General features: G+C 42.3%; 2 protein-coding genes across 2 annotated transcripts; both read left to right on the top strand.

The window, feature by feature from the left end:
* The first annotated feature begins 3,268 nt into the window (after positions 1-3,268).
* LOC145341289 (extracellular calcium-sensing receptor-like) lies at positions 3,269-11,239 on the top strand. The gene is made up of 6 exons (XM_080186212.1): positions 3,269-3,453; positions 5,154-5,445; positions 6,398-7,228; positions 7,314-7,547; positions 10,054-10,177; positions 10,332-11,239. Exons 1-6 carry the CDS (start codon positions 3,275-3,277, stop codon positions 11,237-11,239), a joined length of 2,568 nt encoding a protein of 855 aa, XP_080042338.1. The 5' UTR covers positions 3,269-3,274.
* A 3,157-nt stretch (positions 11,240-14,396) lies between these two features.
* On the top strand, positions 14,397-25,945 carry LOC145341288 (extracellular calcium-sensing receptor-like). The gene is made up of 6 exons (XM_080186211.1): positions 14,397-14,539; positions 18,275-18,566; positions 19,961-20,791; positions 20,992-21,225; positions 24,760-24,883; positions 25,038-25,945. The coding sequence occupies exons 1-6, from the start codon at positions 14,430-14,432 to the stop codon at positions 25,943-25,945; spliced, it is 2,499 nt and encodes an 832-aa protein (XP_080042337.1). The 5' UTR covers positions 14,397-14,429.
* The last annotated feature ends 1,259 nt before the right edge of the window (positions 25,946-27,204 follow it).

Below are 27,204 nucleotides of genomic sequence, written 5' to 3'. Positions count from 1 at the left end.
TATTGGGAAAAGGATACAATTCCCTTCTGAAGAATGCGTTTGCTGGTGCTCTGTGGCGCATTTTCAGCGCTTGGCTTTTAATAAGGATGGTTATCTGGTTGGAAACAATTTGAACCGCTTCTTAGAAGTGTTATATCTTGTCAGACTTAATTTAACTCACATGCCAGAAATAATCTGCAACAACTATTTTATTCTTTATTGTTCCTATTTATAGATCGCTGCTTACAATGCAAACCGGAGCATGTTGCTTTAAGAACATAAGAAAATAGGAGCAGGAGTAGGCCATCTGGCCCTTCGAGCCTGCCTCGCCATTCAATAAGATCATGGCTGATGTGTCGTGTCTCAGTTCCACATTCCCGCCCTCTCCCCATAACCCTTAATCCCCTCGCTTATCAAAAACCTATCAACCCGCGTCTTAAAAATATTTAGCGAGGCAGCCTCCACCACTTCAACGGGCAGAGAATTCCAGAGATTCACCACCCTTTAAGTGAAGAAGTTCCTCCTCAACTCCGTTCTAAACCGCCCCCCTTTATCTTGAGGCTGTGCCCCCTAGTCCTACTGTCCTTTCTGAGCGGGAAGAGTCTCTCCACCTCTATCCTATCCATCCCATTCATCATCTTATATGTCTCAATGAGATCTCCATTATCACAAGTATTAGTATCCAATTAAAAGTATTGTTCTTTATGCGCTATACAAACAAAGTATACCGTTCACAGAGAAGGAAAGGAGAGAATGCAGAATTTAATGTTACAGTCATAGCTAAGATATGAAGATCAACTTAATGCACGGTAGGTTCATTCAAAAGTCTGACAGCAGCAGCGAAGAAACCGTTCTTGAGTCAGTTGGCACGTGACCTCAGACTTTTGTAGCTTTTCCCCGACGGAAGAAGGTGGAAGAGAGAATTTCCGGGGTGAATGGGGTCCTTAATTATGCTGCCTACTTTTCCAAGTCAGCGGGAAGTGTAGACAGAGTCAATAGATGGGAACAGATTTGCGTGCTGGACTGGGCTACATTTATGGCATTTTGTAGTTTCTTGCGATCTTGGGCAGAGCAGGAGCCATACCAAGCTGTGATATAACCAGAAATAATACTTTCTATGGTGCATCTGTAAAGTTTGGTGAGAGTTGTAGCTGATATGCCAAATTTTCTTCGTCTTTTGCGAAAGTAAAGGCATTGGTGGGCTTTCTTAACTGCGGTGTCTGCGTGGGGTGGACCAGGACAGGTTGTTGGTGATCTGGACACCTAAAAACTTGAATGTCTCGACCACTTCTACTTCGTCCTCGTTGATGTAGACAGGGGCATGTTCTCACTATGCTGCCTAAAATCGATGACAATCTCCTTTGCTTAGTTGAAATTGAGAGATAGATTATTGTGGCCGCTGTACTAGTTCACCAGATTTTTTATTCCATTCCTGCACTCTGCCTCGTCATTGAGGGCAGTGCAGTTGATGTTGTCTACACGGATTTTGACAAAGTCTTCGACAAGGTAACCGCATAGTAGGTTGTTGCATAAGATTAAATCTCACAGGGTTCAGGATGAGTTACCAAAATGGATACAAAATTGTCTTGATGACAGAAGCCAGAGGATGATTGTAGAGGGCTGTTTTTCAAACTGGAGGCCTCTGACCAGCGGCGTGCCTCAGGGATCGGTGTTGGGTCCACTGTTATTTTTCATTTATATGAATGATTTGGATGAGAATAAAGAGGCATGGTTAGTAACTTTGCAGATGACACCAAGATCCATGGCATGGTGGAGAGTGAAGAAGGTTATCTCGGATTGCAACGGGATCTTGCTGACGAATGGCAGATGGAGTTTAATTTGGATAAATGCAAGATGATGCATTTTGGTGGATTGAACTGGGGCAGGACTTACTCAGTTAATGGTAGGGCGTTGGGGAGAGATACAGAACAAAGAGATCTAGGGATACAGATTTATAGTTCCTTGAAAGTGAAATCACAGGCGGACAGTTTGGTGATGATGGCAATCAGCATGCTTGGTTTCATTGGTCAGGACATTGAATACAGGAGTTGGTACGAGTGGTTGAAGTTGTACAAGATAGTGGTAGGACCACATTTGGAATACAGTGCACCCTATTACAGAAAGGATATTAAACTAGTAAGAGCAGAAACGCTTTACTAGCATGCCATCAGGACTTGATAGTTTGAGTTATAAGGAGAGGCTGGATAAACTGGGACTTTTTTCTCTGGAGAGTCGGGGGCTCAGGGGCGATGTTATAGAGGTCTATAAAGTAATGAGGAACATACATTCGCTGGTCAATATCTTTTCCTAGAGGTAAGGGAGTCTAAAACTAGATGGCATAGGTTTAATGTGAGATGTGAGAGATACAAAAGTATCCAGAGGGGTATTTTTTTCACAGAAGGTGGTGAGTGTCTGGAGGAGGCGGGTGCAATTTTGTCGTTTAAAAAGCGTTCAAAGAGTTACATGGGTAAGATGGGTATCGGGGGATATGGACCAAATGCGGGCAATTGGGACTAGCTTAGGGGTTTAAAAGGAAAGGCGGCATCGACAAGTTGGGCCGAACGGCCTGTTTCCATGCTGTAAACTTCTCTGACTCTATAACTTTTCACTGCGTGCTATAACCTGCAAGAAATACTAAGCAATCAGAGCAGGCTCCTCCTCATTGACAACATCTGTTTCACACTCAGAATGTGAGGCAGCTATTTCACACCAGAGAACAATATGGATGAGGTATTTTTTAACGGATGGGCCGCTGCTGATTTAGTCTCTCCTCTGTGCGACTCCTGGAACTTCAAATTCGCATCAAAATATGGAATGTTAATCTTTAACCGAATTTTCACCCCGATACTAAGTATCTCTTTCAATGCCTGTGCAATGGTTTGAAGTGTTGAATATGGGGCTATTTCCCCGCAGATCGACACCGAACACTTTCTCAATCGATGCACTGACAATAGCAGTCCCACACCTTGCCAATACAGAACAGGCCATCTTCCAAAAATGGAAATGGGTCTTCAGTGTGCACATTTAATCTACATAAAATGTTAGGAACACAATAGCCCCGAGCGCTGGAAAATATGACATGAGCCTTCCCTGTATGACAGCGAATGAGCGTCAGTGAGATTTGTGTTGGAAAACTCTTGGGACTGGTGTGTGACGCTTAAATATTCCCCATGTAGAATGTTGCTTACAACAGAGTGCTGTCACTCCGATCCGAAACATCTTTCCCAGCGACTCCTGAAAAACTCTTTCGGTTTTCCTGATGCCATTTTATACCATTTGGAGCGTTTTATTTCTGATGCCGATCCAGATTGTAGGCTCCGGCCCTGATCAGACATGCCAACTTCGGGAAAGGTTCAACCCTGGAATGTTTCAGGATGGAGACGTCATCCTGGGCGGTTTATTCCCGATCCATTTAAGAGCAGCTCCGGAGTATAACTCATTCCAAACAAAACCTCAACCAGTGCGCTGCGTGGAGTGAGTGAGAATTATGTTTGGTCATTCTATTTGATAATACTCCAGTCTGGAATGGAATCTCGCCTAAGCATAGTTTAATGTTGAGGTCACTGTGTCTCTTTTGGGTAGTTATTATCCTTCCAGGTTTTCACATTCTTGGTTTTCTTCCTCCTATCTTCCTTTGATTCATTTATCGAACTCTTATATGTTGGGCAATTCGCTGAGACCAGAGAAACTCGGATTGTTTTCCTCAGGGCAGGGAATGCTAAGGGGTGGAAGTGTTTAATATTATCAGGGATTTTGAATTTGCTCACAGTTATTAAAACAAAAAGCATAAAGTGCTGGGAATGCTGGTCAGGGTTGGCAGCACCTGTGAAGAGAGAAGCTGGGTTAATTTTATGAGTCAAATATGATTATTATTCAGAATCAATCGACAAATTTGTTGGGGAGGGGCGGTAAAGGATCCTCGGTGAGCCCAGCGGGCACAATGAGATTTTTTCTGCATTAAACGTTTTCTTGGGGCAAGGTGGAGGGCAGTTTGGTGCAGTTGCGGCAATCTGTTTAAAAATGCAGGTAGATCAGTGAGCAGAATACACAGTTTAACCGAACTGGCAAAATAAGCTGAGGGGAGAACAGAGAGGAAAATAAAGAGAACAAAGAAAAGTACAGCACAGGAACAGGCCCTTCCACCCTCTAACCTTGCGCCGATAATGAAGGTTGCCTAAACTAAAACTGTATGCAGTTACGGAATCTACATCCTTTCATTCCTACCCTATTCATATATTCGTCTAGTTGCTCCTTAGCTGCTGCTATCGCACCTGCTCCCACCACCTCTACAGGCAACAAATTCCAGACATTCACCATCCTCTGCGTAAAAAACTTGTCTCGCATATCGCCTCCAAATTTCCCTATGCCTCCTAGTACTTAACTTTTCTACCCGAGAAAAGAGCATCTGACTATCCACTCTGTCCCTATCACTCATAATCTTGTAGATCTCTATCAGGTCACCCCTCAACCACCGCCGTTCCAGTGAGAACAAACTAAGTTTATCCAACATCTCCTCATCGCTAAAGATGACAGTTGTTCTCATTGTGTGTTTTTCTGATCTGGAATCCATCGACCGAAAGGATGGGAGAAACGGAATTAGTTGTAATTTTCGGAAGTGAATTGGATTTGGGTTGAACTGGAGACATTTCCATGCCAAGTGGGATTATTGGGATTGCAGCGAATGAGATGGGCCAAAAAACCGCATTTTTTGTAAGATCTCGCGATTGAATGTGCGAATATGGAAAGCAGGTCTGGAGATTGGCAGAAAAGTTAGAATACTGCAGATGCTACAATCTGAGGCAACAAGTAGAAAGTGCTGGAAAATCTCAGCTTGTCTGAAGGCATTTGTGGAGAGAGAATAGAGGCAACGTTTCGAGTCAGGATGACCCTTGTTAGAGTCTGTGCATTCACTCTTGACAAAGATTATCCAGATTCGAAACGTTAGCTCTATTCTCTCCCCACAATGATGTCAGATCTGCTGAGTTTTCCCAGAATTGTCTGTTTCTGCTGCTGCTATCTACCCACCTTGTTTCATGTACCCCCCCAGTTTAAACATCTCAGCATGTAATCTGCCCGTCAAAACATAAATTCTTTCAAGTTTTTCTCAGCGTTGTAATGAACAATATGCAGCCGGAATTATATTTTCTTGAAATAACTCCATAAATGTGTGGCAGGTTTAGCCAAAGTGGACTGCGGTGGGCGCTAACTATGGTGTTTGCCATTGAAGAAATAAATGGGAACCCAGATTTGCTTCCTAACATCACCCTGGGTTACAAGATTTTCGACAGCTGTGACACACCATCTGAAGGGCTTAAAGGAGCTTTCAAATTACTAAATGGGAAAGACAGAATCACTTCCAATGACGCGTGTGCTGGCGTTCCATCAGTATCCATGATTGTTGGAGATGGCGGATCATCGCAATCTATCGCAGTATCGCGAGTAGTCGCTCCTTTCGCCATTGGTATGGTAAGATGTGTCAATGCATTCAACGGACGTGGCAAAAGCACACGGCTGTAATTACACTGATAAAAGTAAAATACTGTAAATGCTAGAAATCCGAAATAAAACGGAAAATGTTGGAAATCCTCAGACAGTCTAGCAGCACCTGTGGAGAGAGGAAAGAGGTGAAGAGGGGCATTGACTCTGTTTCTATCTCCACCGTTTAGTGTTTAGATGAAATTACATTTAACGGTTGCTAGAGGCAACGAATTTCGATAATTAGGGTGCACAGATTGTAGAGGAATTTGCAAATGAGCCAGAAAAAAAGGGAGGTGGTGACGCACAGGGAGGCGGTGGCTTCGTGGTAATTTGACGATACGAGGAATTCAGAGGCGCATGGTAATACTCTGGGGACCCGTGTTCGAATCCCATCTTGAAAAATTAAAATAGCCTGCAATTAAAAGTCTGATGATGACCATTAAATCATTGTCGATTGCCATATATAAAACAACATCTAGGTAAAGTCATCCAGGGAAGGAAGTCTGCCGCCCTCATCTGGCCTGTTCTATGAATGATTCCATATCCACAGCAACGTGGTTGATTCTGAAATACCCTCCGAAATGATGCCGCCGGGCAATCGCGGTCGGGCAATAAAAGTTAGCCCAGTCAGTGGTGCTTACAACTCGAGTTGTTATCCTGAACGGTGGAGTCAGAGTTAGGAGCAACTTTGAAAAATTTATTGGGTAAATCGCCAGGAAGGAAATGCTTACAGATAATGTGGAAGGATGGAGTGGGGGGTGGGGGGGAGAGGGGGAGAAGTGAGTGGTATGGTACTGGGGGGTTGTGGAGGGGACGAGAATAATTCAATAGACGGACCTTGTGTGTTTCGTGTGTAACCCATGAATATAAATGTCTCAGTTCATTAATTCCCTCTCTCTTCGCCCCCTCCTCCGTCCCTCCCACCCCCAACCCCAAACAGATCAGCTACTTCGCTTCATGTACATGCCTCAGTGATAAGCGTGAGTTCCCGACTTTTTTCAGGACAATTCCCAGCGATACCATTCAGGTGAGAGCTTTAGTGCGGATTATACACCACTTCCGCTGGACTTGGATCGGAGCTGTGGCTGAAGATAATGATTATGGCCGATTCGGGATGAGGTCTTTAATTGAAGAAGCTGCGAAGTTTGACATTTGCATCGCCTACATCGAATTCCTCTCACCCGGTCGCACCAGAGAAAGGATGCGGCAGGTTGTGAATACCATTAAACATTCCTCGGCGAAGGTGATGATAATATTCTGCGGAGAGAGTGACGCCATGTCTTTGGTAAGCGAACTCCGAATGCAGAACATTACCGACATCCAATTGATAGCGAGTGAAGCCTGGGTCACATCATTCCAAATGTGGACAGCGGAAACTCGGGACATTTTAACGGGAACAATCGGGTTTGGAATCAGGAGAGCGGAAATTGCAGGACTGAGAGAGTTTCTAATCAAATTCCATCCTTCCACAGCTGTAGACAACCCATTTGTAGAAGAACTCTGGCGGGAAATCTTTGGCTGTAAAATCTCAAATCAGACTCTGGGAAAAAACATAACAGCTTCCTTTTACAAGCAATGCACAGGTTTAGAGAACTTGGAAACAATTGAGACTCCATTTACTGATGTATCGCAGTTAAGAATTTCCTACAATGTGTACAAAGCGGTGTACGCTGCAGCGCACGCCCTTCATAACTTACAATGGTGCGAAAATGGGAAAGGCCCTTTTCCGAATAAATCGTGTGGTCAAAAGTCAAACCATCTATCCTGGCAGGTGAGAAATTGCCTCAAACTCTAATTCATTCTGTAAAATTGAGTCAGAGTTTCGGAAGATAATAATTGTTTTCCCTTATCTAAAGCTTTTACGGTACCTGCGGGAGGTACGTTTCACAAACCAGTTTGGGGAGGAAGTAACTTTCGATGAATACGGAGATCCCATCGCGTCCTATGAACTGATCAACTGGCAGAAGCGCCGTGATTGGTCGGTTGATTTTGTTAAAGTTGGTTATTATGATGCAGCGTTACCGGAAGGAGAAGAACTCGGGTTGGATGAAAGGAGAATCGTTTGGCATAAAAGAGGGCTAGAAAAGAAAGTAAGTACATTTTTAATCCACCAAAGACTAGAAACGATGCCTCTGATGCCTTGGGACAGCAGTGACATGGCGGCATTGTTACTGGACTAGTAATCCAGCGGCCTAGGATAATGGTCTGAGGACCTGGATTTAATTCCACGGCAGATGGTGGAATTTGAATTCACTCAAAAATTTCTGAGAACCATGAAACCATTGTCGATTGTTGTAAAACCCATCTCGTTCACAAATGTCCTTTAGGGAAGGAATTCTGCCGTCCTTACCTGGTCTGGTCTACATGTAACTTCAGAGTCACAGCAATGTGGTCGAACAAAGTACTCTCAGGGATGGACCATGAATGCTGGCCCAGCCAGCGACCCCCACATCCCATGAACAAATAAAAGAAAATGTCACTGATTACAGCTGCCTCATAATCGAGTTTATTTGAGCTACTATTGTAGATTAGACTGAACCAGACTCCTGCCATAGCAACCCTGAGTGAATCTGTTCAGTCACAGTTTTTCGAGAATGGTTTTGAATGTATGAGGGTCAAGGTTAGGATCACTTCTCTTGACACCTGACCGACTTACTTAATCCCATCTGTCACCACCTGACCTATATAAATGTTATGATGTGCCAAGCGCTGATTCAGGTTTTTTTTAAAGTATATGAGGCAACTCACCTCTACCGCCCTCCCAGGCGCAGCATTCCAGGACGTCACCACCCTGTGGGTACAAAAGGATTTTCCTCACATTCCCCCTAAACCTCCTGCCCTTCAGTTTGAGCTTGTGTCATCTCGTGACTGACCCTTGAACTAAGAGGGCCAGCTGCTCCTTATACACCCTGTCCATTCGCCTCATAATCCTATACACAACTAAACCTTTGACAAAGTTCCACGTGGGAGATATAAACAAGTCAAATGTACATGACATACAGGATAACTTGATAATGCGGATTCGAAATTGACTTAGTTGTCCGGTGGGGTACCACAGGGATATGTGCTGGGTCCTCTCTTATTCGTCATTTATACACTGTTCTCAGGGTACCTAGGAATGACCAACGACGAATGTCTTGTCTGTTAACAAACTAACAAGTCTTTCTAGGAAGCTTTGATGAATCAATGTCCAAGTGGAAACTATTCTAACAAATATGATATTTGCAGGTAGTTATCCCCTGCATATCAATTTATAATTTGTTTAGTTCTTCGAAAGGAAGAACGCCAGGTGAATAATGAATAGCATGGACAAAGTAAACGCAAAATTCAATTTCAAGTTCACCGGAAAATGGAGATAGACGTGATCAGTGGTATTTATTGAAATACTAATTAGATACATGAAGACTTATCGAGGAAATAATAAGGAACATGTTGGCTAATTGCAAAAGAAATAAGAGAGCCCATGGCATCGGAATCATTCAAAATCCACAGTGGAAGATGTAATGCACCAGATGATTGTAATGTAATGACCTTTGATGAACTCATGATGTGGAGATTCTGGCCTTGGACTGGGGTAAGCACAATAAGATAAACTTGTTGGACTTTAACCTGGTGTTGTGACACTTCTTACTTTGATGAACTCACCATTTTCCGACGTTCTGGTAATTAATGTTATGTTGACGAACCTTAAAAAATTGACAAAACATTTGATTAATCATCGGGTCTGCAACATTTATGGTCACAGTTCAATGAAACCTTTCATATTCCACACGCCACTTCTTAGCCCTGTAGATTTGATGAAATATTTTACCATTAGCCTCTGAGGTATCAAGGTACTGCCTCTGTCTGGTCTGTGTTTTATTGAAAGAGTTTCAAGCAGTTGATATTCGTCCCTTGAAGCACACTAACTATGTCCCGCAAATCATTCTATTGCCTTTTATGGAATAATTGGAAATTTGGATTCATAATTAGCCATAGTTTTTCCTTTATTCTTTGATGTAATGTGGCTGTCACCGGCAAAGCCAATATTTGCTGGCCATCCCTATTTGTCCCTAAACTGAATGGCCTACAAAGCCTTATCAGAGGATGGTTAGGAGTTAAACCACATCGCTTTGCGTCTCAAAGCAGGTCGGGCCAGATAAGGTGGTCAGATTTCTTTCCTTTTAACCAGACGTTTTAGAGAAATCAACGATGGTTTCGTTGTTATCGTATGGAAAGAAAATCTACAATTCCAGAAATATTAACTAAATTCGAATCCCACCAGCTGTCGTGGTGGTTTTGCCCTTCAGCATTAGTCTCGGCCTTTAGATTTGCAGTCCAGTTGCATTACCATTGAAACACCATATTCTCTTGAGCAATGCGTGTATTACAAAGACAAGCTGTGCTTTCATTACATTTCGAATTTTGAATTATAACCAAGTTACAACGGTAGTAAGAAGAGACCACAAACCCTCAGGTTACAAAGGTACATTAATCAATAAAATCAATGGCTGTGATTTCGCATGACGTTAATATGTGTTAAGACTTCCCAATACCAACGTAAATACTTTGAAAATATTGTATTTTGAGGATAAAATATTGTCTCTGTCTCCGCAGGTCCCTGTCTCGGTGTGTAGTGATAGTTGTGTTCCAGGAACAAGAAGAGCTGTTCGTAAGGGGCAGCCTATTTGCTGTTATGACTGTTTACCGTGCGCTGATGGGAAGATCAGTAACCAGACAGGTAAACAAAAATGAGAACATCCTTAATATTTCAGCAGGAAAAATAAAAGTGAGAATTACATGTACCAAGGCATTCTTTGGATTTGCCATCAGCGTAGCTTTCACTAATTCCAAAAAGTGCATTTGAACTATTATTTGTATATTTCTGCCCACAGATTCTATCGAATGTATCAACTGCCCAACAGATTACTGGTCCAACGTTCCAAGAAATCAATGCATTCCGAAAGAGATTGAGTTTCTCTCGTTTCACGACAGTATGGGAATAACACTCGCAGCGATTTCCGTGTTTGGAGCTTGTATCACAGGAGCTGTTGCAGTAGTTTTCTTTTATTTCATAAACACTCCCATTGTAAGGGCCAACAATTCTGAATTGAGTTTCCTTCTATTAATCTCATTAATACTCTGCTTTCTCTGCTCCATTGCATTCATTGGACAGCCATCACCATGGTCATGTATGGTGCGTCACACTGTGTTTGGGATTAGTTTTGTTCTGTGTATTTCCTGTATTCTCAGTAAAACCCTGGTGGTGCTGATGGCATTTAAAGCAACCCTACCATCCAGTAATGTGATGAAATGGTTTGGACCCAAACAGCAACGATCCATTGTCTTTCTCTGCACTTTTATTCAAATTATAATATGTGTGATCTGGTTGGTGACATCTCCCCCAGTCCCAGTTAAAATCACGGAGTATCAGAATGCAAAGATTATCCTTAAGTGTGACGTGGGCTCCACAGTATCTTTCTGGAGTGTTATAGGTTACATCGGGCTGTTAGCTTGCACGTGTTTGATTTTAGCTTTCCTGGCCCGAGCTTTACCGGACAAGTTCAATGAAGCTAAATTCATTACCTTTAGCATGCTCATCTTTTTTGCCGTTTGGATAACTTTTATTCCAACCTATGTGAGCAATCCGGGGAAATATGCGGTCGTTGTGGAAATATTTGCAATTTTAGCATCAAGCTATGGATTGCTGATTTGTATCTTTGCTCCAAAATGTTACATTATCTTGTTAAAATCAGAAGAGAACACCAAAAAGAACCTGATGGCTAAAAATGTGCAACCTTAGCTAATTATAGGAGTTTTGTAAATGCAGAAGTCTGAACGATGATAAAGAATTGGACATGTTGAATGACTAATGCAGTTTTACACTTAACACACAAGTTTTGAATTTTAATATTCCTGGCAATGTTGAGAAAGAAAGTAGTGGAAGGAGTTACATTAATATTTTCTCTAGGTGTTGGGAAGGTGCCAGGGCACTTTTCAGAGGAAAATGTGACATCCTTATTCAAGAAAGTGTGTAAGGACAGTCCTAGCAACGACAGGCAATTAGTTTAATATTAGCGGTGGATATGATTTGAGAATCCATAATCGTGGAAGAAAATTGATAGGGATTTGGAGGGGTTTGCATTAATGAAGCAGAGTCAGCACAGATTGTGAAATGCACAACATGGTTGAACTAATGTATTGCATTTTAAAGTTAATTTATTTCTGATAAGATTGCCCCGAATGAAGATACCTTTCATCGGTGGTTTAAGTAATGAAGTGTTCTTCATTCTGTATAAACTAGAAACACATATAGTAAGATTTTGAGTGTTTGCTGATAAGTCTGTATTTCGATTATTATTAATAAATACAACTATAAAAGCTTAAAAGGATTCAAATGACCAAAATAAGTTTCTGCATAACACCAATGTATTGGGAAGAAATGCCTGAAGTTCATCATCCCACATTCATGACTTCCAATTGTTTCAAGCACTCTTCTCTCCCCCGCATACCAGGGATTTGTTACATTTTCTGCAGCTCTTGAGAATGTTGGTCAGTCCTTGTGATTATCCACTCGTTTGGCTGTTTTTGTAAAAGAAGATTCTGTGACCGAAATCACTGGGGAACGAGTATATTTCCCTGCTGAAGAATATGTTTCCTGGTGCTCTAAAGGGCATTCTTAGCATTTGGGTCTTTAACAAGGAATGGTTATTGAATTGGAAACAATTTGAAGCGTTTTTATGGAAGGGTTACATCTTGTCAGACTTAATTTACCTCGTTTACCGTGCCAGGAATAGCCTGCAACAGCTATTTTACTCTTTATTGTTCCTATTTTTAGATCGCTGCTGACAATCCGAACGCGAGCGTACTGCTTTAACTTCACATTGACCTCAATCCTCTCTACTCCTTTGCTTTCAAGTGAAATATCAATTAAGTTTTTGAAGACGTCCCTTGCTCCGATGGATTGAATTCCATGTTGAGAAAGAAAGTAGTGGAAGGACTTACATTAATGTTTTCTCTAGGTGCTGGGGAGGTGCCAGGGCACTTTTCACAGGAAAATGTGACATCTTTATTCAAGAAAGTGTGTAAGGACAGTCCCAGCAACGACAGGCCAATTAGTTTAATATTAGTGGTGGATAAGGTTTGGGAATCCATGATCGTGGAAGGAAATTGATAGGCACTTGGAGAAGTTTGCATTAATGAAGCAGAGTCAGCACAGATTGTGAAATGCACAACATGTTTGAACTAATTTAGTGGATTTTAAAGTTAATTTATTCATCACAAGTAAGGCTTACATTAATACTGCAATGAAGTTTTTGTAAAATTCCCCTAGTCGCCACACTCGGGCACCTGTTCTGTTCAATGAACCTAACCAGTACATCTTTCAGACTATGGGAGGACGGAGCACTCTAGGAAACCCATGCAGACACGTGAAAAGCGTGCAAATTCCACAAAGTCAGTGACCCAAACCAGGAATTGAACTCTGGCGCTGTGCGGCAGCAGTGCTAGCCACTGTGCGGCTGTGTCGCCCACAGAGAGAAATTTAACTGTGAAATAACACAGATAGTTGATGGAGTCAATACAGTAGATGTTGCCTACACGGATATTAAGAAAATTTTTGCCAATGCATCGCATCAAAAGTTATTTAACAAAACTGAGCTTGTAGAATAGGGTGGTTGGAGTTAAATTGAATTAAAAAGACACTTAAAGAGAGAAAGCAGAGAACGGTGGTGTATGGTCGTTTTTTGGATTCGGTGGCGTTCCCTCAGGGTCACTGCCAGGACAAATGATATTTTTGCTATATATTTTTAAATCTATCAGTGAAACGTGGGTGTCGCTGCCTCGGCCAACATTCATTGCTTATCCCTAATTACCTGCCGCGCCCACATTCCATGGTAGCAGAAGAAGACTCGGAAGAGTTCGTATTCGTTATGAAGGTGTAGTTTTATGGTAGCTTATATCAGCAGATGTTGCAAGTTTTGGGAATGCGGGTAGAACAGGATTATCGTACTTGGTCTGAAGGGGTTTGATTCGTTGTTTTCGACGGGAGTGAAAATATCTGTGATTTGGTCACATCGTCTGCCCCGGCCTACATTTCTCCAATAAAGACAAAGAAACCTTATGAATTTGTAAAGAAGTAGAAAATGCTGGAAATATTCATAAAGAATGGCAGCAGTTGCACTGAGAGAGAGAGAACACGAAACTAATTTATTTTGATGACTTTTTTATTACGTTTTTTCACTTGCAAAAATACTAAGCAATGAGAGCAAGTTCCTCCTCTCATGGCTTTTATTTTCATTGACAACATTTGTTACCACTCTCAGAATGTGAGACAGCTCATTTCACCGCAGGAGAACAATATGGATGAGTTTTTTTAATGGATGGGCCGCTGCTCATTTAGTGCGACTCCCGGAACTTCAAATTCGCATCAAATTATGAAATGTTAACCTTTAAATGAATCTTCATCCTGTTACTAAATGTCTCTTTTTGTGCCTCTGTAATGATTTGAAATGTTGAATATGGGTCTACTTCCTCGCAGATCGACACCGAACACTTTCTCTTTAGATGCACTGACGATAACAGTCCCACACCTTGCCGGTACTGAACATGGAACAGACTATCTTCCAAATGTGGTAACATTTCGGTGTGCACATTTGATCTAACTAAAATGTCAGAGACACAACAGCCCCGAGCGCTGGAAAATATGACATGAGCTTTCCTTGTATGACAGCGAATGAGCGTTAGTGAGGTTTGTGTTTGAAAACACTGGGGACTGATGTGTGAGGTTAAATATTCCCCGTGTAGAGTGTTGCTTGCAGCAGAGTGCTGTCACTCCGATCCGAAACACCCCTCCCAGTGACTCCTGAGAAACTCTTTTGGTTTTCCTGATGCCAATTTGTTCCATTTGGAGCGTTTTACTACTGATCCCGATCCAGATTGTAGGATCCGGCCTTGATCAGACATGCCAACTTCGGGAAAGGTTCAACCCTGGAATGTTTCAGGATGGAGATGTCATCTTGGGTGGTTTATTCCCGATCCATTTAAGAACCGCTCCGCATTATAACTCATTCCAAACAAAACCTCAACCAATGCGCTGTGTGGAGTGAGTGAGAGTTATCTTTGGTCATTTTGTTTGACAATACTCCAGTCTGGAATAGAATCTTCCCTAAGTGTAGTTTAATGTTTAGATCACTGTGTTTCTTTTGGGTCGTTATGATCCTTCTATGTTTTTACATTCTTGGCTTTCCTTCTCCCGTTTTCCCTTGGTTCATTTAGTTATCGAACCCTTATATGTTGAGTAATTCGGTAAGACGAGAGAAACTCGATTGTTCTCCTTCGGGCAGAGATGTTTAATCTTGTCAGGGTTTTTGATATGTTAAGTTCGTTAACGGATATTTAAAAAAACATAAAGTTCTGGAAATACTGGCAGCATATGTGGAGGGAGAAGCGGTGTTTGTGAGTCGAATATGATTCATATTCAGAACCAATCAACCTATGTGGGGGGGACAGAGGATCGTCGCAGGGTCCAATGTGGTCGTCTCTTTTGTCGTTGGTACAATTAGACGTGTCAATTGTTTTGCATTCCTCGCTTACTTGTGACGAGGTTAAGGGTAGTTGAATGCAATTGCAGTAATCTGTTTAAAAGTGCGGGTGGATCAGTGAGCAGAATGCACAGTTTAACCTAACGGGCAAATTAGCCAGAAGAGAGATGAGAATTATTTTCCATTGTGCGTATTTCTGATCTGGAATTAATTGCAAGAAAGGATAGAAGAAACGGATTTAATTGCCATTTTCTGGAATTAATTGAATGTTCAGTTGAACCGGAGGTATTTCCACGTGAAGCGCGACTATTGAGATTGCAGTGACAAGGTGGGCTGAATAACTTAATTTGTTGTAAAATCTCGCGATTGTACGTGCAATTATGGACAATGGGTCTGGAGACCAACAGGTCAGGATTAGTCTATCTTGGAATACACTTGTAATACTGTGTACAGCTCTCGTCACCCTATGAGAGAAAAGGGTATTATTATACCAGGAAGAGTGCAGGAAAGATTTACTAGGATGCTAACGGGACTTGATGGTTTGAGTTATAAGGAGAGACTGAATAGACTGGGACTTTTTCCCCTGGAGCTTAGAAGGCTTAGGGGTGATCTTATAGAAGTCTATAAAATAATGAAGGACATAGATCAGCTAGATAGTCAATATCTTTTCCCAAGGTAAGGAAGTCGAAAACTATAGGGCATAGAGGAGCCATTTTTTTAGATAGAGGGTGGTTGGTGTCTGGAATGAGCTTGAAGAAGTAGTAGTTGAGGGAGGGACAGTTTTGTCTTTTGAAAAGCGTTTAGACTGTTACATGGGTAAGATGGTAGAGAGGAATATCGAACAAACGCAGACAATTGGTATTAGCTTAGTGGTTAAGAAAAATGAGTCGGCATTGACAAATTGGGCCGAATAGCCTCTTTCTATGCTACAAACCTTTATGACTCTATCCGTGACCTTCTATTCCACCGCCCTCCCCAAATTCCCTTGTGCAACTATATAATTCATCACATTTCTGCTCCTCTTTAATTCGTAGAAGAGTCAAACAGGCTCATAATTTTGACCTTGTTTCACTCTCCACGGGTGCTGCCGGAGCGGCTCAGCTTATCCAGCATTTTCTGTTTTGAGTTTAGCTGAAGTGATGCGGCTTAGCTCCAGCTGTTACAGAAGTAGTGCAGAGGGCTGCAAGTACTTCATTGTACAGAGCGGTTCAGAAGCTGGATTTATCTAATGAGTGGTTGGGATAAGACAAAAGAGTCTGCCGTTTGGTACAAAAAATGCAACGCATGGATTTCCAACACTTTTTGATTTTTTTTGGCAGCCTGTTGTCGATCAGTTAGCTGAAGTTCTAAAAAGGAGTCACAATTTCGGGAATAAACCGAATACAATTTCTGAAAAAATGATGTTTCATTGCAGGAAATTGGCAGGTTCAAAGTAATTAACTTTGGTGAGTGGTGAGGCCGCAGCTGGAGTACTGTGTGCAGTTTTGGGCGCCGCACCTGCGCAAGGATATTTTGGCCTTGGAGGGAGTGCAGAGGAGGTTTACTAGGCTGATACCGGAGTTGAGGGGGTTGAGCTATGAGGAGAGGCTGAATAAACTAGGCTTGTACTCGTTAGAGTTTAGAAGAATGAGGGGAGATCTCATTGAGACGTATAAGATGATGAATGGGATGGATAGGGTAGAGGTGGAGAGACTCTTCCCGCTCAAAAAAGACAGTAGGACTAGGGGGCACAGCCTCAAGATAAAGGGGGGGCGGTTTAGAACGGAGTTGAGGAGGAACTTCTTCACTCAAAGGGTGGTGAATCTCTGGAATTCTCTGCCCGTTGAAGTGGTGGAGGCTGCCTCGCTAAATATTTTTAAGAAGCGGGTTGATGGGTTTTTGATAAGCGAGGGGATTAAGGGTTATGGGGAGAGGGCGGGAAAGTGGAACTGAGCCACAACAGATCAGCCATGATCTTATTGAATGGCGGGGCAGGCTCGAAGGGCCAGATGGCCTACTCCTGCTCCTATTTCTTATGTTCTTATGTTCTTAACTTATTAGCTCCGACGAAGAGTCATAGAATCCCCGCAGTGAATAAGAAGGCCGTTAGGCCGATCGAGTCTGTACCGACCACAATCCCACCCAGGCCCCATCCCTATACCCAAATGCATCCGCTCTACTGGTTCCCCTGACGCTGTGGAAATTTAGCATTCAACCTAACTCGCACATGATTGGACTGTGGGAGGAAACCGGAACTCCCGGCAGAAACCCGATTAGACACGAGGAGAATGTACATACTCCACACAGGCAGTGACCCAAGCTAGGAATTGAACCCGGATCCCTCGCACTGTGAGGCAGCAGTGCTAACCACTGTGCCACCATGCCGCCCCCAACGTTTCCAGTCAGCTAGACTCGAAACATTGGCTCTATTCTGTGCCCACAGATGTTGTCAGGCTTACTGAGATTTTTCAGCATTTTCTGCTTTTGAAGTAAGTTATTGTCGTGGACTGTCAAGAACAGTCTGGGATAAAAACTTAGCAATAAAAAAACAGCTACAATCACATTAGCAATACAATTACCCGGCATCTGCCACTTTCCAAGAATGCGAACTCCGTTTTCAGAAATTTCCGCCCGTAATTGTGAGTTTTTTTTCTTAACTTCCCATAGCCGAACTGTAAAGAATAACAAAACAAACAAAGAAAATAGAAATGCAGAAAATGCATTATCATCCTAGGTCTCAATGCCTTCGTCTAGATTTCGTTAGAATAAACGGTAGTTCGGTGCTGAACCGAGTACAATGCTTTGTGTTAGGAGACAACGAAAGGTAGCGTGACACCTTCTTCCCACGGAATAGATGCCCAGGGCAGACTTTTCCTGTCATAATCCGAATTGACCATGACAAAGTGGCCATTTGGAACAGGGTTATAACGTAGACAGAACCAGCCCGTGTCGATGCGGGAAATGTTTTCAGTGAGCCAGGTTCCCATATCGCCTCGAATCTTTTCCGTTCATCCACCTACCCTTGGAAGTGAAAGCCGCAGCGTCAAAATTCTCTGCGTGACCATAGGCTTCACCCCTCCTGTCTAAATTTATTGCTCTAAATCTTGCATCTGTGGGCCGTTATTCAGGACCCCTGAATTACGGGAAACAGATTGTTTCTATCTACCCTGTTCCATGTACCCTCACTTGAAAGATCTCTATGATGTAATCTCCACGAAAAAAAATGCATGGTGCTTTTTCTCAACTTTGCAAAGAACAATGATGCACACGGAATGATATTGTCTTGAAATAAGTGTAACTCCATAAATGTGTGGCAGGTTTAGCCAAAGTGGACTGCGGTGGGCGTTAACTATGGTGTTTGCCATTGAAGAAATAAATGGGAACCCAGATTTGCTTCCTAACATCACCCTGGGTTACAAGATTTTCGACAGCTGTGGCGCAGCTTCTGAAGGGCTTAAAGCAGCTTTCAAATTACTAAACGGGAAAGACAGAAGTACTTCCGGTGACACGTGTGCTGGCGTTCCATCAGTGCCCATGATTGTGGGAGATGCCGGATCATCGCAATCTATCGCAGTATCGCGAGTGGTGGCTCGTTTTGCCATTGGTATGGTAAGATGTGTGAATGCATTTACACGGGTCGTGGCAAAAGCACGCTCCTGCAATTACTTTTACAAAAATAAAATGCTGCAAGTTCCAGAAATCTGTAATAATGTCAGAACATGCTGGAGATACTCAGAGGCTCTCGCAACGTCTGTGGAGAGGGGAAAGAGTTGGAGGGGGCGGCGTTGGCCCGAAAGGGTAACTCTGTTTCTCTCTCTGCCAGTCCTGCCGATTATTTCAGCATTCTTCGTATTTATATGAAAATACATTTAACTGTTTTCAGAAGCAAGGGGTTTCGAGACGTTCTCAGTTTTAGTGCGAAGCATTAGTAGTGAAATAGTTTTGCGGAAATTGTTGGGATTGAAGGTGGACAAATCTCCAGGTCGTGATAATCTTCATCCCAAAGTTCTTAAGGAAGAGGCTCTGGAAATAGTAGATATATTGGTGATTATTTCCTAAACTTATTTGGACACTTGATTAATTTTGATAGATCAGAAGGTAGCCAATATAAGTCCGCTATCCAGAAATGGAGGTAGAGGGAAAACAGTGAACCTAACGTCGGTCCTGGGGAAGGTACTAGACTCTATTATCAAGGATTTCATTACTCAGCATTTGAAAGGCAGTGGTGTAATCAGACAAAATCAGCATGGGTCTACAGGAGGGAAATCATGCTTGTATCTATTGGAAGTCTTTGAAGATGGAACTGATAGAATTAACTGAGGAGAACGGTGGATGTGGCTTTTATTCAGACTTTCAGAAGGCTGTCAACAAGGTTTCACAGAACAGACTACTATGTAAATTTAAAGCAGATGGGATTGCAGGTAATGTCTTGAAGTGGATAGAAATCTGGTTCACAGATAGGAAATAAAGAATTGACATAAATGGGTCTTTCTCTGATTGGCAGGCAGTGACTAGTGGGGTTCCGCAGGGATCTGTGCTAGGATCCCAACTGTTCACATTATATATTAATGATTTGGAAGAGAGAACTGAATGCAGTATCTCCAAATTTGCAGTTGATACAAAGTGGGTGGAGGGTGATCTTTCAGGAAGATGCAGAGATGCTTCAGCATGATTTGCACAGATTTAGTATATGGGCATATGCATGGCAGATGCAGTGTGATGTGGATAAATATGAGGTTCTCCATTCTGGTAGCAATAATAGGAAGACATATTATTGCTTGAAAGTGTGTAAATTGAGGAATGTGGGTATTCAGCGGGAACTTGGTATCCTCGTGGATCAGACGCTGGAAGAAAGCGCGCCGGTAGAGCAGGATATGTAAAGGTTTGTGGAGAGGAGTGAGAAGAATTCTATAGACGGACCTTGTGTGCTTCATGTGTGATCAATGAATATAAATATCTCGATTCATATATTCTCTCTCTCTCCGCCCCCTCCACCCCCACAGGTCAGCTACTTCGCTTCATGTACATGCCTCAGTGATAAGCGTGAATTCCCGACTTTTTTCAGGACAATTCCCAGCGATACCGTTCAGGTGAGAGCTTTAGTCCGGGTTATACACCACTTCCGCTGGACTTGGATCGGAGCTGTGGCTGAAGAAAATGATTATGGCCGATTCGGGATGAGGTCTTTAATTGAAGAAGCTGCGAAGTTTGACATTTGCATCGCCTACATCGAATTCCTCTCACCCGGTCGCACCAGAGAAAGGATGCGGCAGGTTGTGAATACCATTAAACATTCCTCGGCGAAGGTGATGATAATATTCTGCGGAGAGAGTGACGCCATGTCTTTGGTAAGCGAACTCCGAACGCAGAACATTACCGACATCCAACTGATAGCGAGTGAAGCCTGGGTCACATCATTCCAAATGTGGACAGCGGAAACTCGGGACATTTTAACGGGAACAATCGGGTTTGGAATCAGGAGAGCGGAAATTGCAGGACTGAGAGAATTTCTAATCAAATTCCATCCTTCCACAGCAGTAGACAATCCATTTGTAGAAGAACTCTGGCGGGAAATCTTTGGCTGTAAAATCTCAAATCAGACTCTGGGAGAAAACAAAACAGCTTCTTTTTACAAGCAATGCACAGGTTTAGAGAAATTGGAGACAACTGAGACTCCATTTACTGATGTATCGCAGTTAAGAATTTCCTACAATGTGTACAAAGCGGTGTACGCTGCAGCGCACGCCCTTCATAACTTACAATCATGCGAAAATGGGAAAGGCCCATTTTTCAATAAAACATGTGGTCAAAAGTCAAACCATCTATCCTGGCAGGTGAGAAATTGTCTTAAACTCCGATTCATTCTGTAAAACTGAATAATTTCTTATTTCGTCAGAAACATCGGCAAGAGCACACAGGAGACCTGTTCCAAAGTCGAATGATTGGGAATTTGTTTCATTCTGCTTTAATCTCTTTGCAAAGTATGCGAAACATAGAGTTAGAGAAGGTAATAATTGTTTTCTCTTTTGTAAAGCTTTTACAGTACCTGCGGGAGGTACGTTTCACAAACCAGTTTGGGGAGGAAGTAACTTTCGATGAATTTGGAGATCCCATCGCTTCCTATGACCTGGTCAACTGGCAGAAGCGCCGCGATTGGTCGGTTGATTTTGTTAAAGTTGGTTATTATGATGCAGCGTTACCGGAAGGAGAAGAACTCGCGTTGGATGAAAGGAGAATCGTTTGGCACAATATAAGGCTAGAAAGAAAAGTAAGGCGATTTTCAATGCACGGAAGACTAGAAAGGGTGTCTCCGGTCACTGTTTACAGCTTCTCCTTAATCGCATTTATTTGAACTATCACTGTAGGTGAGATTGAACCAGACTCCAGGGGTAGCGGCCCATGCAATTCTGGTGTTCAGTTACGCCTTCCGAGAATTGTTTTGAATGTATGGGATCAATGTTAGGGTTACTGCTCTTCCTGACATATAGTAAGACGTGGACTGCGGTGCTTGCATTTCTTTTCAGCTGGTACAAAGATGCGGAAAATTGTGAACCCTGATGCATATACCTATGAACTGCAAAAGAACAAACACATGTTTGTGGGTTGGGTAGACATGTGACAGGTGAAGTTTAGTGCAGAGAAGTGCGAGGTGATTCATTCTTAGAATGTGGAGTGGCATCTTACAATAAAGGGAGGTGCAGCAACAGAGGGACCTCGGTGTATACGTACAGAAGCCATTGAAGCAGGACTAGTTGAGAGAGCAGCTAATAAATTATATACTATCTTACTGTTTATTAATAGCGGGATCGAGGAAAGAAGTCTTCCTGAAATTGTACTAGTTAGGCCTGATCTTGAGATTGCGTTCAGTTCTGAATGCCATACTTGACGAAGGATACGAAGGATTTGGAGAAAGTAGAGAGAACACTTATAAGTCTGATTCCAGGGTAAACGCACTGTATCTACAAGGATAGATTGGAGCGATTATCTGTTCCCTTAGATAAAAGAAGCCAAAGAAGAGGCTTGATTGAGGTATTAAAGATCCTCAAGGATAATAACTATATGAATAGTGACAGACTGTTCCTTCTCAGGTGCAGACAAAGAGTTTGAGTTCATTGGTTTAAAATAATTGTTAAACGGATTAAAATGATGTGAAGTCATTGTTTTACATCCAGAGTGTGTCTGGAGTCAGAAATAAATTTCGTGGGAAGGTGGTGGCGGTGATTTCTATTGAGGAGCTCAAAAGGGAATTTAGTTTCTATCTGAAATGAGTGAATGTGCAAAGTTAGGGGAATAAGGCTGGGGGCTGAGTTTGGGTAGAAATCTCTTTCAGAGAGCCAGTGCAGCCTCGATGAGCCGAATAATCTGATTCTGCACTGCAAATATACAGTGATTCTGTGCTTTAGGGTTTGCCGATACGATTCGGCATCACATGCGGAAGACATAACCTTAGCTTGAAAGTATTTGGGGGTGGCAAACTGAAACCCAATCTGGTGCACCATATCGGTGAGCGCCATTTCGACCTCTGGTATTAACGATATATTCGAGGCTCTTGACGTTGATCAAACTACACTTTAGGACGAATTCTTTCAGAGGGTAACGTTTTGGAATACAGAATTTGAAGTAATATGTGACCTGGCGTGCAATAAGTATGCATGCATTGAAAAAAAAGGTGAGTTTGAACACAGACTTCTCGATATTTCCTCAGCAATTTGGCTGCCACAGACCATGCCTGGGCCTGTTGAAGAATGATGTGGGTATGCCGGCGTTGGACTGGCGTAAACACAGTAAAAACCTGGTGTTGTCAGACTTTTTACCCTGTTGAAGAATGTCATTGATAGAGATTGAATGAGATGCTTAATCAGCAAATCCATTGTTGTTGTATCATTTGGTTATCAGCGTGGGAAGAGGCGAACTCGGTAGACCAAATTCTTGTTCTGTTTCTAGCAATTCCAAAATTCCAACTTCCTTTTCAAACTTGGGTATCTCCATATTAATGTCTAATGTTCTATTCTGATTTTACAATTTCATATTTTCGTTTTCATCGAAGTTTCTTTATTTTGATAAATAGTCAAAAGAACATTATTCTCACTACGTATAAACATGCCGTTTTATTTCACGACAAATAGAGGGCACAATCTTGCAGTCTCTCTGGCCTCGGATGTTTAACTCAGTGGTGATGAGTTCCAATCCTTCTGCATGACAAGGTGTGAAATTGAATTTAATCCATAGCCTGGCATCAGGATAAAAGTTGCTGAATGAATTTAAAAATCCAAAGATCATCATTCATGTCATTCAGAGGAGCGAATGGCCTTACCTGCTGAGAATGATACATAGCTTTGGCCCCACGCTGCAGGGTTAACTTTATTTTCAGTGTACCTGGGAATGGCCAATCAAGGATGACTTGATTGTTCACACACATGCTAAGAACAAACTTTTAAAATTCTTTCCAGAAAGCTACGATGAATCAATGTCCAATTGGAAAATATTCGAACAAATGTAACATTTGCAGATAGTTATCCCATGTTTATCAATTTAAAAATGGTTATACTTCTTCAAAAGGAAGAGTGTCTTGTGAAGGCAGTGCAATCGTGAATATCATGGAGAGGGCAAAACTCAATATTTAATTCGAAAAGGCAGACGACTTGAGTGGAATTTATTAAAATGCAAAGAGAAAGATGAGGACTTTTCGATACAACAATGAGGAACATTTAAGTTAATTAACAAATGAAATTGAAAAAAAACCTATGCCATTGGGTCATTCGAAATAACACATCAGTTCCACCTTGGATGGAGTCATGCGCTGGGTGATTCAATTGCAACAGCCATTCCGTAACTGCCCGCTTTCATGTATTCTGGTAAACAATGTTAAGTTGATGACGATTGAAAACTTTGCGAAGAATTCGGCCCATCATTATCTGATCTGCAAACATACGTTCACAGATTCAAAGCTACTCTCAAACTGAGCATGCCACTTTCTTAACCCTTTGACTGGCCAGGACAGTGTTTACTTTCCATTCTAATTGTCCGTGATAAAAGTCTCTTACTTTGACATTTCAGAGGGCAGATAACAGTTAAATCACATGCCTTTGAGTCGCCATGTGGGCTAGACGAGTTTATTTTTTGTGTCACAAGCAGGCTTACATTAACACTGCAAATCCCCCAGTCGCCACACTCCAGCACCTGTTCGGGTACACTGAGGGAGAATTTAGCATGGCCAATGCACCCTAACCAGCACGTCTTTTGGATTGTGAGAGGAAACAGGAGCACCCGGAGGAAACCCAAATCGGGAAACGAACCAGGGTCTTTGGCGCTGTGAGGCAGTAGTGCTTATAACTATGCCGCCGTGGAACCCCAGACCAGACAATGTGGTTAGCTTTCACTCCTTTTAACCAGGCTTTTAAAAGAAATCAATGATGGCTTCGTTGTCATTGTACTGAGACTAAATTAATACTTCCGAATATATTAATTAAAGTTTGATTCCACCAGCTGCCGTGGTAGGTTCTGAATGCATCTCTCCAGAGAATTAGCCGGGCCTTTAGATGAACAGTCTTGTGATATTTTCATTGTAGCTGAGTCATCACCGAAACGATGCATGCAGTTGCAAAATGAATTTGTGTTTTCATTACATTTTGAGTTTTGGATTGTAACTGTTACAGCGGTAACTCAGATAGCAATGATATTTATCAATAAAATCAGTTTTAATTTCACAGGAAGTTAATATCTGGTAAGACTTCCCAGCACGGATTTTAACACTTTGCAAACATTGTGTTTTGAGGATAAAATATTGTCTCTGTCTCCACAGGTCCCTGTCTCAGTATGCAGTGATAGTTGTGTTCCAGGAACAAGAAGAGCTGTTCGTAAGGGACAGCCTATTTGCTGCTTTGACTGTTTACCGTGCGCTGATGGGGAGATCAGTAACCAGACAGGTAGGCAAGAATGAGAAAGTCCTCAATATTCCAGCAGGAAACAAGAACTTGGGAATTGCATGTACCAAGGCATTGTTTGGATTTGTCATCAGAGCAGCTTTCATTAATTCCGAAAAGTGCCTTTAAACTATTATTTGTACATTTCTGTCCACAGATTCTATTGAATGTATCAACTGCCCAACAGATTACTGGTCCAATGTTCCAAGAAATCAATGCATTCCGAAAGAGATTGAGTTCCTTTCGTTTCACGACAGCATGGGAATAACATTGGTGACGGTTTCACTGTTTGGAGCTTGTGTCACAGGAGCTGTTGCAGCAGTTTTCTTACATTTCATAAACACTCCCATTGTAAGGGCCAACAATTCTGAGCTAAGTTTCCTTCTGTTAATCTCATTAATACTCTGTTTTCTCTGCTCCATTGCATTCATTGGACAGCCATCACCATGGTCATGTATGGTGCGTCACACTGTGTTTGGGATTAGTTTTGTTCTGTGTATTTCCTGTATTCTCAGTAAAACTCTGGTGGTTCTGATGGCATTTAAAGCAACCCTACCATCCAGTAATGTGATGAAATGGTTTGGACCCAAACAACAACGATCAATTGTCTTTCTCTGCACTTTGATTCAAATTATAATCTGTGTGACCTGGTTGGTGACATCTCCCCCAGTCCCAGTTAAATTCACGGAGTATCAGAATGCAAAGATTATCCTTAAGTGTGACGTGGGCTCCACAGTATCTTTCTGGAGTGTTATAGGTTACATCGGGCTGTTAGCTTGCACGTGTTTGATTTTAGCTTTCCTGGCCCGAGCTTTACCGGACAAGTTCAATGAAGCTAAATTCATTACCTTTAGCATGCTCATCTTTTTTGCTGTTTGGATAACTTTTATTCCAACCTATGTGAGCAATCCGGGGAAATATGCGGTCGTTGTGGAAATATTTGCAATTTTAGCATCAAGCTATGGATTGCTGATCTGTATCTTTGCTCCAAAATGTTACATTATCTTGTTAAAATCAGAAGAGAACACCAAAAAGCACCTGATGGCTAAAAATATGCAACCATAACACATTACACCAGTTTTGTAAATGCAGAAGTCTGCACGATGATGAAGAATTGGGCATGTTGAATGATTAATGCGGTTTTACACTTAGCACAAATGTTTTCACTTTCAATATTCTTGGCAATGAGTTCATGATAAGATTGCTCCGACTGGAGATACCTTTCGTCAGTGGATAACGTTATGAAATGTTCTTCATTTTGTATGAACTAGAAATTGTAAGACATTGAGTGTCTGCTGACAAGGCTTCAACTGTATTTTGATTACTATTAATAAATGCAACCATAAAAGCTTAAAAGGATTCAAATTTTTTTAAAAAAATGTAGTGTTCTGTATCACATAAATTTTTAGGAAGATATGTCTAAATGTCATCATCCCACATTCCTGACCCACCTGGCCGCGAATATAGCCGCGTTAGAGGGGCAGACATTCATAGAACATAGAACATAGAACATTACAGCGCAGAACAGGCCCTTCGGCCCACGATGTTGCGCCGACCAGTTACAAAAACAATGACCCACTAGCCTATACCAATCCCTTTTCGTCCATAAACCTATCCAGAGATCTCTTAAACGCCCCCAAACTAGACGCATTTACAACTGCAGCAGGCAGGGCATTCCAATCCCTCACCACCCGCTGGGTAAAGAACCTACCCCTGACATCCGTCCTGTAGCTACCCCCCCTTAATTTAAAGCCATGCCCCCTCGTGCTAGCTTTCTCCATCCGAGGAAAAAGGCTATCACTATCCACCCTATCTAAACCTCTAATCATCTTATATGTTTCAATAAGATCCCCTCTTAGCCGCCTTCTTTCCAACGAAAACAACCCTAGATCCCTCAGTCTCTCCTCATAGGACCTCCCCACCATACCAGGCAACATCCTAGTAAACCTCCTCTGCACCCTCTCCAACGCCTCCACATCCTTCTTGTAATGCGGGGACCAGAACTGCACACAGTACTCCAAGTGCGGCCGCACTAGAGTAGTGTACAGTTGCAACATTACACTGCGACTCCTAAATTCAATCCCCCTACCAATAAACGCCAAGACACCGTACGCCTTCTTGACAACCTTATCTACTTGATTCCCAACTTTCAGGGATCTATGTACACACACACCTAGATCCCTCTGTTCATCCACACTATTCAAAGTCCTCCCGTTAGCCCTATACTCGACACATCTGTTGCTCCTACCAAAGTGAATTACCTCACACTTCTCCGCATTAAATTCCATCCGCCACCTCTCGGCCCAGCTCTGCAACCTATCTAA

Source organism: Carcharhinus amblyrhynchos, chromosome 3 (genome assembly GCF_965287045.1).
Source record: "Carcharhinus amblyrhynchos chromosome 3, sCarAmb.v2.hapA, whole genome shotgun sequence".
NCBI lineage: Eukaryota > Metazoa > Chordata > Chondrichthyes > Carcharhiniformes > Carcharhinidae > Carcharhinus > Carcharhinus amblyrhynchos.
Note: the sequence above shows the minus strand (reverse complement) of the source record. Positions and strands in the feature narration are given on the sequence as shown.

What these genes read in the sequence shown, in the direction of transcription:
- LOC145341288 (XM_080186211.1), top strand. Translation starts at nt 14,430, where the DNA reads ATGTTTCAGGATGGAGATGTCATCTTGGGTGGTTTATTCCCGATCCAT. An exon ending in CAACCAATGCGCTGTGTGGA is followed by an intron (nt 14,540 to 18,274) that starts GTGAGTGAGAGT and finishes AATGTGTGGCAG; the next exon opens with GTTTAGCCAAAGTGGACTGC. An exon ending in ATATAAGGCTAGAAAGAAAA is followed by an intron (nt 21,226 to 24,759) that starts GTAAGGCGATTT and finishes CTGTCTCCACAG; the next exon opens with GTCCCTGTCTCAGTATGCAG.
- LOC145341289 (XM_080186212.1), top strand. Translation starts at nt 3,275, where the DNA reads ATGCCGATCCAGATTGTAGGCTCCGGCCCTGATCAGACATGCCAACTT. An exon ending in CAACCAGTGCGCTGCGTGGA is followed by an intron (nt 3,454 to 5,153) that starts GTGAGTGAGAAT and finishes AATGTGTGGCAG; the next exon opens with GTTTAGCCAAAGTGGACTGC. An exon ending in CTCCTTTCGCCATTGGTATG is followed by an intron (nt 5,446 to 6,397) that starts GTAAGATGTGTC and finishes AACCCCAAACAG; the next exon opens with ATCAGCTACTTCGCTTCATG.